The sequence below is a fragment of the Mustela nivalis genome, assembly GCF_964662115.1.
Source record: "Mustela nivalis genome assembly, chromosome: 4".
Taxonomy (NCBI): Eukaryota; Metazoa; Chordata; class Mammalia; order Carnivora; family Mustelidae; genus Mustela; species Mustela nivalis.
The window spans coordinates 79,778,680-79,791,050 of NC_139023.1; the positions used below are offsets into that span (position 1 = coordinate 79,778,680).

The 12,371-nt window shown below is 36.1% G+C and overlaps 1 protein-coding gene across 1 annotated transcript in view; it reads right to left on the reverse strand.

Annotated features, from left to right (window-relative positions):
* The window catches only part of LOC309863867 (uncharacterized protein), a 199,102-nt gene that overhangs the window by 174,296 nt on the left and 12,435 nt on the right, over positions 1-12,371 (reverse strand). The window contains exon 2 of the mRNA XM_082729125.1: positions 6,215-6,313. Within this exon, the coding sequence (XP_082585251.1) occupies positions 6,215-6,227 (13 nt within the window). The 5' untranslated portion in view covers positions 6,228-6,313. The remainder of the gene's footprint in view (positions 1-6,214; positions 6,314-12,371) is intronic.

Sequence of the window (12,371 nt, forward strand, 5' to 3'; positions counted from 1 at the left end):
TTCATCCCAAAGCAACAGAATACACATTCTTCTCTAGTGCACATGGAACATTCTCCAGAATAGATCACATCCTCGGTCCTAAATCAGGACTCAACTGGTATCAAAAGATTGGGATCATTCCCTGCATATTTTAAGACCACAATGCTCTAAAGCTAGAACTCAACCACAAAAGGAAGTTTGGAAAAAACCCAAATACATGGAGACTAAACAGCATCCTTCTAAAGAATGAATGGGTCAACTGGGAAATTAAAGAAGAATTGAAAAAAATCATGGAAACAAATGATAATGAAAATACAACGGTTCAAAATCTGTGGGACACAACAAAGGCAGTCCTGAGAGGAAAATATATAGCGGTACAAGCCTTTCTCAAGAAACAAGAAAGGTCTCAGGTACACAACCTAACCCTACACCTAAAGGAGCTGGAGAAAGAACAAGAAAGAAACCCTAAGCCCAGCAGGAGAAGAGAAATCATAAAGATCAGAGCAGAAATCAATGAAATAGAAACCAAAAAAACAATAGAACAAATCAACGAAACTAGGAGCTGGTTCTTTGAAAGAATTAATAAAATTGATAAACCCCTGGCCCGACTTATCAAAAAGAAAAGAGAAAGGACCCAAATAAATAAAATCATGAATGAAAGAGGAGAGATCACAACTAACACCAAAGAAATACAAACTATTATAAGAACATACTATGAGCAACTCTATGGCAATAAATTTGACACTCTTCGCAGATGATATGATACTATATATGGAAAACCCAAAAGACTCCACTCCAAAACTGCTAGAACTTATACAGGAATTCAGTAAAGTGTCAGGATATAAAATCAATGCACAGAAATCAGTTGCATTTCTCTACACCAACAGCAAGACAGAAGAAAGAGATATTAAGGAGTCAATCCCATTTACAATTGCATCCAAAACCATAAGATACCTAGGAATAAACCTAACCAAAGAGACACAGAATCTATACTCAGAAAACTATAAAGTACTCCTGAAAGAAATTGAGGAAGACACAAAGAAATGGAAAAATGTTCCATGCTCCTGGATTGGAAGAATAAATATTGTGAAAATGTCTATGCTACCTAAAGCAATCTACACATTTAATGCAATTCCTATCAAAGTACCATCCATCTTTTTCAAAGAAATGGAACAAATAATGCTAAAATTTATATGGAACCAGAAAAGACCTCGAATAGCCAAAGGGATATTGAAAAAGAAAGCCAACGTTGGTGGCATCACAATTCCGGACTTCAAGCTCTATTACAAAGCTGTCATCATCAAGACAGCATGGTACTGGCACAAAAACAGACACATAGATCAATGGAACAGAATAGAGAGCCCAGAAATAGACCCTCAAATCTATGGTCAACTCATCTTCGACAAAGCAGGAAAGAATGTCCAATGGAAAAAAGACAGCCTCTTCAATAAATGGTGCTGGGAAAATTGGACAGCCACATGCAGAAAAATGAAATTGGATCATTTCCTTACACCACACACAAAAATAGACTCAAAATGGATGAAGGACCTCAATGTGCGAAAGGAATCCATCAAAATCCTTGAGGAGAACACAGGCAGCAAACTCTTCGACCTCAGCCGCAGCAACATCTTCCTAGGAACAACGCAAAAAGCAAGGGAAGCAAGGGAAAAAATGAACTATTGGGATTTCATCAAGATCAAAAGCTTTTGCACAGCAAAGGAAACAGTTAACAAAATCAAAAGACAACTGACAGAATGGGAGAAGATATTTGCAAACGACATATCAGATAAAGGAGTAGTGTCCAGAATCTATAAAGAACTTAGCAAACTCAACACCCAAAGAACAAATAATCCAATCAAGAAATGGGCAGAGGACATGAACAGACATTTCTGCAAAGAAGACATCCAGATGGCCAACAGACACATGAAAAAGTGCTCCATATCACTCGGCATCAGGGAAATACAAATCAAAACCACAATGAGATATCACCTCACACCAGTCAGAATGGCTAAAATCAACAAGTCAGGAAATGACAGATGCTGGCGAGGATGCGGAGAAAGGGGAACCCTCCTACACTGTTGGTGGGAATGCAAGCTGGTGCAGCCACTCTGGAAAACAGCATGGAGGTTCCTCAAAATGTTGAAAATAGAACTGCCCTATGACCCAGCAATTGCACTATTGGGTATTTACCCTAAAGATACAAATGTAGTGATCCAAAGGGGCACGTGCACCCGAATGTTTATAGCAGCTATGTCCACAATAGCCAAACTATGGAAAGAACCTAGATGTCCATCAACAGATGAATGGATCAAGAAGATGTGGTATATATACACAATGGAATACTATGCAGCCATCAAAAGAAATGAAATCTTGCCATTTGCAACAACATGGATGGAACTAGAGAGTATCATGCTTAGTGAAATAAGTCAAGCAGAGAAAGACAACTATCATATGATCTCCCTGATATGAGGAAGTGGTGATGCAACATGGAGGCTTAAGTGGGTAGAAGAAGAATAAATGAAACAAGATGGGATTGGGAGGGAGACAAACCATAAGTGACTCTTAATCTCACAAAACAAACTGAGGGTTGCTGGGGGGAGGGGGTTTGGGAGAGGGGGGCTGGATTATGGACATTGGGGAGGGTATGTGCTTTGGTGAGTGCTGTGAAGTGTGTAAACCTGGTGATTCACAGACCTGTACCCCTGGGGATAAAAATATATGTATATAAAAAATAAAAAATTTAAAAAAATAAAAAAAATAAAAAATAAATGACCAATTTACTTTAAGTACATTTAAATGTAAATTTCTTATCAACAGCATATCTCACATCTTTCATTCCTGCACTGGTTTGTAAGCTCAGATTGGTATAGTAACACCAACACATGGCTTGGGAGGTAGCATCAACATTAGGTTGTCAAAACAACATTTGTATTGTGTCTTCCATTATAAAGAAAGGGGGGATACATTTTTAACCATGAAGTAAACTACCCCAAAGCTAAAATTGGGGTCAACTTAATAAACCCACTATGGTTTATGAAATATTTCTGCTCTCTCTGACAGCCAACAGTAAAAACCTGTGGTAGGTTTTCAATTGGATAAAAAGAATAATAGAGTTTATTGGAATGAGGCCACATTTATCTAAATCAGCAGAGACATTTCCTACTGCAGTGAACTTCACTGTGTTTTGAGGACTACAACAGCACTGAGAAACATTTTTGTTCTTTAAATACCTAAAATACTCTGAAAGTATTTCTCTTTAGTTGTTTGGTTTTTTTGTTTTTTGTTTTGTTTTGTTTTGTTTTTGTTTTTGTTTTGTCTATGATCAAGTGTTTGAGACCTCATTATAAGTACTTCATATATTTGATGTTATTATACTTTCTATCTACCACCATGAGTGAATCTTACATTTTATAGAAATGCTAAAATCCTCCTGGAAATGTCGTATTCCTTCCCTTGATGATCATCACTCAGAACAACAGCTTTTTAAAAACCCATTGTGCTGACATCTATGGAGAGAAATATTCTTAAGATGACTGGAATCAATCAACATAATGGAAAATCTAAAGTTTAACATCTGTATAAATACTTAGATATGGGACAAAATAAAGAGTCTGGGTAAACTAAATTCTTTTCTTTATTTTTGGAAGAAATTTTGGACTGCATTTTTAATCTCTTCATTTATTATGGATTACAATAGGGCAGACAATATCCAGTCTGATAGTCCAAGTCATTGAACAGGTCCTCACAATTTTAATACAAATTATAATTTTTTCAGTTGCCAAAATTTAAAATACATTAATTTAAACCAAAAGTGATTAAATTAAAAGTAATTATATATTCTTATCAAATTAGAAATAGAAATACGGAATTAATTTCATCTTAGTTTCCCCTCTCTCTCTATTTGGCCAAATTAACTTAACTGAAATTTGTCAAATTGTTGTCATTTAATAATTAAAAGAGTATATACTTCCTTTTATTTTCTATAACTTACTATGTATGTGCATATATATGTGTGAAAATGTACATATACATTATAAATATAATATAAAATAGATTCCATACATGGTTGCATTCCCCTGGCATTCATATACTCATATTAATGTCCACTAGGTTATGTAAACTGGTTCACAGCAAAGTAAACCAAAATGTCAACTATGGGGCACCTGAGTGGCTCAGTTGGTTAAAAAACCAGCTTCGGCACAGGTCATGACCCCAGAGTCCTGGGATTGAATCCCACATTTGGCTCCCAGCTCCGTGGGGAGTTTGCTTCTCCTGATCTTCTCCCCTCTCCTGTGCTCTCTTACTTTCTCTCTCTCTCTCTAAAATAAATATATAAAATCTTTTAAAAAATGTCAACTATGTTCCTGTTATCTGACAAAAAGAAACTTATCCATGATATTTGCTTATTCATAGCTCTTTTTATGTATAATTTGCTTATGAGTTATGACTAGAAACATGACCCAAAAGGCCTTTGTTCTTGGTAACATGCCCCATTTGGCTCTGTATCCCTGACTAAAATTGCTGGACAAGACATCCTTTGAGTTAGACAATGAAAGTGTCTGTGAAAATTAAACATGATCTACTACAGGTGATAGAGTATGCCTTATAAGCCATTGTTTGTGAATGGTTTATCAAATTATTCTGCAATGTAGTATGGCTTTCCAGAAAAGGAATAAAGAATTGGCAGAATTTTATCTGGTGGATGGGTGCAGAAGAGAAGTCAGCAGAGAAAATGGGAGAAGAAACAAAAGACAAGGTCAGAGAGAGGATGGGCATAACATGGGAACTTTGTTAGTCATTGTAAGGATGTCAGCTCTTACTCTTAGGGAAATAAGAATCCATTGCAGATTTTGATCTAAGAAGCAGCATGATCTGACTTATGTTTTCAGAGGATCACTATAGCTATTGTTTTGAGAATAGGCTGCAGTTAGACAACAGTAGGAGTCAAGAAAATGGCAGAACTACAATTATATTAATACTAGTGCACGTGAGAGGTAATGTGCCAGGGCGCGTGGGCACGGTACCAGAAGTCATGAAAATGATCACAATCCCTTTTGACTATATTCCAATATTATTCCGTGGTGGGTTGGATGTGAGAACGAGAAAAATAAAGGAGTCAGAAATGATTCTGTGACATTTGTAGACAGTTGTGACTGTTATGAGTTGTACCGAGCTAGAGACAGCTGAGCTGCCTGGTGTCTGAGTAGTCTGTTCAGACAAGAAACCAAAGTGAGAGAAACCATCAAGCCTTTAAATACCACAAGAATATAAACAAGAGGTTAAAGGGCAGTAGGTGCTGTTCCTCAACGTTTCATTCTGTCCCGGATTATGACTTCTGGAGAGGGAAAAGTCGATCCATACAGACTTGGGGATCATTTTGTGCTAAGGGAGCCCCAAATAAGAGGCCCCGGGCCTGGGAAAGAGAGGGGGTAATACCAAGAATGGAAAAGTACTAAGTATTGGGTCAGAGTTGGGAAATATACCTTGGAGGTTTTTTCCCCTCTTCCTGCTAAGGAGATGTTGGCAGGGGCGCATGCTGAGAACATCTAGCTGGAGGCACCTGAGCTGGGAAAATGTGTAAGAGCATGGCACCAGCGGCAGGGTGGGGGGGAGAGGAGAGGGCAGGAGAGGGTTGACGAGAGGGTGAAGGCTGAGTCCTTGACCTCAGCTCCCTTGAGTTACTTCAGTGCACTGGTAGAGCCCCAAGTCTGGGGTGCTGAGGGCAGTTTTCCCCCATTAGTCTGGCCAGGTCAAGCCTCTGTAAACCATTGGTGTGTGATGTGTGAAACATCACACATAGGGTTTATCCAGGAGGCAGACTCCACATCAACCCTAACTGATATACAGCAGACTGTAGGGTAAAAGACTTTTCAGAAAAGACAGAGGAGCTCAGTATTTTTTTTTTAAGGTTTTATTTATTCATTTAGAGACAGGGACAGAGAGAGCACAAGCAGGGGGATTGACAGAGGGAAAAGCAGAAGTAGACTCCCCACTGAGCAGGGATGCCAACATGGGGCTCAATCCCAGGACCCGGGGATCTTGACCTGAGCAGAAGGGCAGACGCATAACCAACTGAACCACCCAGGCGCCCTAAGTAGTTCAGTTTCATATATATTCTACCTCATTTCCTGAGTCAGTCCATGTAAGCTAAAATATGATGTAATAAGAAGCAACCTCAAGATCACAGTAGTTTGCAAAAATTAAAATGTATTTTTTTTTTTATCCTATTACACACCATAGGCATCCATTGCAGGTTACTTGAATCCCTGAGTCTCTGCCTCATGTTGTTTTGATGGTTGGCTGGCTCTAGTTTTTATTTTGCAATCTTGTTGAACTTGTGAGAGAGAGAAAAGAGAAATGAGCACTACTTGCTGCTGGTCCTTAAAACTTCTGCCTGAAGCTGTGACAGTCAAGGTTTCTCCAGAGAAACAGAATCTGCAGGAAAGAGACTCAGAGATTTATTGCACTGGTTAGGCTAGTCTGAAACCTGTAGGGGAAGTAGGGAGACTGTCAAGAGAGGCAGGCTGGAAAACCTGGAATTTCTTTCAAGAGTTGGCACTGCAGTCTACAGGGAAAATTTCTTCTTGTTTACTAAAAACCCAGTTCTGTTTTTAAGGCCTTTCATCTGATTCGTTTATGCCATTCAGATTACCCAGGATAATCTCCTTTACAGAAAGTTAACTGATTGTAGCTGAAAATCATATCCACAGAATCTCTTCGCAGAATCACCAAATTTGTGTTTAAGTTCTCCGTGCTGTAGCCTAGTCAGGTTGTCGGTAAACATTACCGGATATCACACTGACATGCATAACTTCTGCTCACTTTTCACTGATGGGATCAGGACATGTGATCACCTCTAAATTTTGCAAGGGGGGGGTTGTAATCCTTTTGAAGGGAGGAGCTGTGGGGAGGCAGTACCTCACAGATGGTAAGAGGGTAGTTTGAACTCTGATAAGATCTGCTACACTTTTTGAACTTATTGTCCTTGATTCTTAATTTGCTATTGCTTTCCTCATATTATGTTTATTTCAGAAGACCCAAAAACCACACTTTGTATATCACTAAGGAGTGACAAGGATGTTTTCTCCATTCAGTGAAGGTACTGTCAATAAATAACTAAATCTCAGCCCCCAGATGCCATGATGAGGCTTCTCACATAGCCAACATTCCACACTGCGGAATCATCTTAGATAATCGAGGAATACAACATTTTATGGATGCAAGAACAATAAACTGAAAGCCAGTTGATAAGACTCTGGTCCCTGCACTAACCTCCACTATACAATTTAATTGGAGGCCATTTTAAGACCTTGATAAGACTTGCCATTTTTAATATCTTTAATCAACTAAGACTCTTGCAATTGGAAGTAATGAAAAACCAAATCAAAACTGTATTAGTAAAAAAAATGAATTAATTATCTTCCTTAATTAAAAAGTCCAGATATAGGATTGGCAGCAGGATCAGACACAGCAGGAACAGCAGCTCCGCATGGAGCCATGTGGTTGGACAAATGATAACTAATAGTTACAAGAAGTCAGTGTTATCTTGCTTCTTAAACTGGCTGTCTCCTTGCATTTTCGAAAGATGACGACACAAACTTCAGATTCCAGATCTTCATAATGGCAAGCTCAGTGGAGAAAGTGAGGGCTTTTCCCCTCAACAGTAAGTTGGACAGTAGTCTTGACGCTGGCTCACGTTCTCACAAACTGTGTTTCTGCCTAGGTCTAGCTCTAGAATTCTCTTTTGATAAAAAATAAGAATGTAGAATTTATGAGTATAAATTTATTTAGCAAACAAAATCACCAAATATTCTTTAGCCATAACATGAAGGGTCAATATTAGATTATTTCAAATGACTCTTCAAGATCAGTATTTTCAGTGTGTCCCTCTGTCATTGCATGTTGTAAGTCGCTGGGTCCCCTTTACTGGGAAGACTCACACGGTTCTGAGGATCCTTCTGAAACTGGGAACATTATATAAACACAAGGTTAAAACACTACAGTGTGGTTACAACCATCATTCTGAGTGGTTTCAGTTTGTTTGCTTTGTTTGTTTTGTTTACATCTAGAAGCAAAGCTGCAGTTTTTAAGTAATGGGGTGGAGAAAATTAGTCTTTTATGCATATACCATTAACCTAGTAACCATAGCTATTAGTTGATATTTATTTTTTCTTTACATGGAAGTTTTGGTACATGCAACTTGTTAAAAATGTGTATCAAAGATTTTACTAAATTTGTGAAAAAATACAATGTTTCATAATAGAATTACATGCAATTTGTGTTTTATATTTTAATTTTACTAATTGTAATTCCTGACTTAAAATGGATAGTTAGCATTTACATTCCTTCAATGTACATTTTAATATGTTACCATAATTTTTTCTTCTTTTGATGAGAATTATCTATTACTTTTTCAAGTCATCATGCTTATTTTTTCAAGGGCTGACACTAGCTCTCATTCCATTCTGTACTGGCAATACAGAACAGAGAATAATTACCACTTTCAAAATGAGGGTACCAATTCTTGACCTGTGCATTATGACTACGACTTGAAGTGTTTGTGTTTAATGAACCTTGAAAGAATAGAAGGCTTAAATTTTCAAATAATGTGGTCCATTATTATGACATTTAAAACTTAAAATGGCAATTAAAACGTTTAGCAGCAGATATATCTACACTGTTGGGACAAAATGAACATGTTGATATGAGATAAAAAGACAACGGGTTTATGGTGATTTTGAACTATTAAATTTAAGAACTTAACTATTGTTAATCAGTTGAATTAACTTACTACATTTGACTATGGGTGTGCCTACATGGCACAGTAAGTTAAGCATCTGACTCTTGGTTTCCCTTAGGTGGTGATTTCAGAGCCAAGAGATAGAGCCGCACAGCAAGCACTGTGCTCAGCATGAAGTCTGCTTGGGATTCTTTCTCCCTCTGCCCCTTCTGCTAATGCTCTTTCTCCCTCTCTCAAAGAAATAATAAAATGGAACTTTAAAAAATATAAAATTGACTATGAACCTTAACTATGAGATGGACTATTTGCTATTAACCACCTCAAGTTTCCTTTACTCGTATCAAAAAGTATGTTTCAGACTTTTTATTTTTTTTTAAGCCAAACCAGTTGATTAGTGCTTTTTAAGGTGATATGAATAAGTTGTTCTTGTGATTTGATTCTCCATCTTCTTTTCATAGCCTGCCGGAGCCGACAGCATTGCCCTTAAGGAGCACCCACGATTATTTTGTCCCTGTCCAGATATTGCCCATCTCTTAAACATACCTATTATCCACTTTTCTCACCAACAAATATTCAGTGTTATCTGTGGTTCAGACTAAGCGTTTGGAGAAGGGTCAGCTCATTATCTCTTGATGAGTGGTAACAGACAAGGTAAGGAATTAGAGTGTCATTCAGTAAGATAAGAAACTGTGACAGAGAATGACCAGGTAAATTAAATAGTTTTTTAGTGCTTGTGAGAGTATGAATCCTTCAATCCTTTGAAAATAGAGAAGATACATGAAATTTCAATTATAAGCATACCTCCCATGAAATGGTATGAGTGCATATCCATCTTATACCTTAAAGAAATGTTAAGACACCTGATAGAGGCTTTTATAATATTAAGACAATCCATTAATATAAAAATAATATCTGCAGGCTATGCCTTTCAGTTCTCAACTATTATAAACAAAGAAAACATTTCCATTAGAAAAATGTTAATTTTTATGAGTCAATATTTAAGTTTTACAGAGAAATATCCCAGCCATATGACTAAATTTTCACCTTTAATCACTATTTAATATGATGACAGATGCATGTAAATCTATGAGAACATTTTAGTATTGAAATGAAATGAAGAAATAATGTAGGTATTTTCGTCTAAGCTTGTACTGTCTAATATGTGTTGGAAGTGTGGCTGGTCTAAATTGAAATATGCCATAGGTATAAAATAGGCACCAGAGTTGCAAGTATAGAAAAATATGCAAAATATCAATAATTTTTATATTGATCTCATGCTAAAGAGATGTAACATCTTGGATAGTTGGGGTTAGATAAAATATGTTATCATCATTAATTTCACCTGTTTCTTTTACTCTTTTGTACACGGATACTAGAAAATTTTACATTGAATGTAGGACTTATTCTGTATTGCTATTGGACTGCTCTGTTTCAAGCAATACAGTGTGGCATTAGCATATTGAAAATTACTTTTTTCCACTCAATTCTCATGCACGGTTCATATAATTCATGGCCTTTGTATTAAAAAAAATGCTTTCATATAGCTAAAGCCATTAAAACGTGTTATCATAAAGGAAAGAAAAATGAATTTTTCTCTATCATACAATTTCATAACTGACACTGAAGGCTTTTTTTGTGTAACTATACCGTGCATTAGAAATGTCTGGTGCAAAGCAGAAACCTGCACAGTCGTACATTTTGTTATGATTCGTTTTGACATTCCCAATTACATTTAGAAACCTTACCTACAATGTCCCTAGCAATCCTTTCAACCAGCTAAATAAATTTTGTTAAACTCAACCAAGGTATTGAACATGATTTATTTATTTAGCTGTTAACTCTAGTATCTTTGGCATACCCAAAAATTGAACTTGCACAGAAATCCACTTGCTGTCTTATTATTAAATAGTACAGAACCGTTAAGACCCCACTTTCAAAAACACTGGGATCTTGTCATTTCTTCCTGTAGTAAAAAAAGTGTGTGAAATGTTTAATTTTTGTTCAGTAAGTATTGCTTAGAAAACTGATCTTTTTATAAGCGCTGGTAAAATGAAGAAAGTAATCTCTTGCTATTTCCATTATCAATCCCAGCTGATTTTTTGTCTAATATTAAGCCTGACCAAACCCTTGAGCAAAACTTCTTTTCTTAAGCTCACTTGCCAAAAAAAATTTTTTAAAGATAAACTTCTTTCTATGCATCACTTTTATCAAAATAAAGAACAACCAAATGTCAAACAATGTGTTTCTATTCTAAGAAGACTTCTATCTAGATGGAGTTTACAGGACTCAAATATAGAATAACATTTTTGGAATATCAAGTAAGGTATGTAGGTGACCTAAAAATCCACTGCATAAAAATTTCAATCATAAGTTATTTTTTAATCTCAGCCACAATAAAAATAAAAATAAAAATGAAAGATATTCATGATTAAAGAATGTGTTTTGACAGAGAGTAAAGATAACATTGTCTTACTGCATAAAATGAGCTCTTAGGCACTTAATAGTGTAATTTCAGCTAAAATTGCTATACATGTTCCTAAGAAGGTGGGAAAAATCAAGAGTTTTAAGAAGATATTCCAGATAAACGAAGTTAAAAATCTTTCTATTTGTAACTTTCATTATCACAAATCACACTTTTGTATAATGTTAATTTATGCCCTAAATCCTATGTATAACAACATAGATTGTGAATACTCACATATTTTTACTTGTCACATCAGGAATTGGACTTTATACAATCCTGTTCACAAAAGTCATTCTATGGAGATTATTTTTTGAGTATACCAATGAATTCTCTAAAACAGCACTTTTTTATAAGTCATAAAGTTTCATGTAATGTTTAATCAATTTTCAAAATAGTAAGTTTTTAATTGAGAGTAAAATGCATATTTACCCATTCTTTGTCATTATTAAAAATAGTAATTATTAAAATTATGTTTGCGTAACGGAGGTAGTGCATATCCTGGTATAAATATGTGTAAAAACGCCCTGGGAAAGATGTTTGTTTTTAATGCTATCAATATGAAATAGGACATCCCTCATTCCCTTTTGTTAATTCAGATTGTCCACTCTCACACGGTATAGTCAATGAAAGATCTCCAAGGCTGGAACAAGGAGCAGGTGGTCCACTTGGCTTTACTCCCTATTTAGCAATTCTGTAGTTTTGTGCAGGTCAGTTCAGCTCGGGGCAGTTAGGAAGTTAGCTTTTACTGAGTATTTGTGCACACTGAGTAATGCACTCACACCCTCCTGGAGAAACCGGGACTGCCTACAGAGCAGAGCTGAAAGCACCTGGGGCCAGAGAGGAAGCAAACAGAAACCAATTAGCTTAATAAGGCAAGGTTTTCTGGAGGATGTTACAGCTTACACCCCACTGTTCTGGCTTTTCCTTAACTATTTTGTCCTGTTTTTTGTTTGTTTGTTTTTATTTCCCCATGAGCGAAGCATACCTAATTCCATTAAGAAAGAAAGAAAGAAAAAGAAAGAAAGAAAGAAAGAAAGAAAGAAAGAAAGAAAGAAAGAAAGAAAGAAAGAAAGAAAGAAAGAGAAATGAAAAGAAATTCTTTTTATTTCTTATTCTTCTAGTATTTTGTCTCAAGTTTCCATATATTTTTGTATATGTTATTAAAATGTACTTTTAAGGAAACTAAAT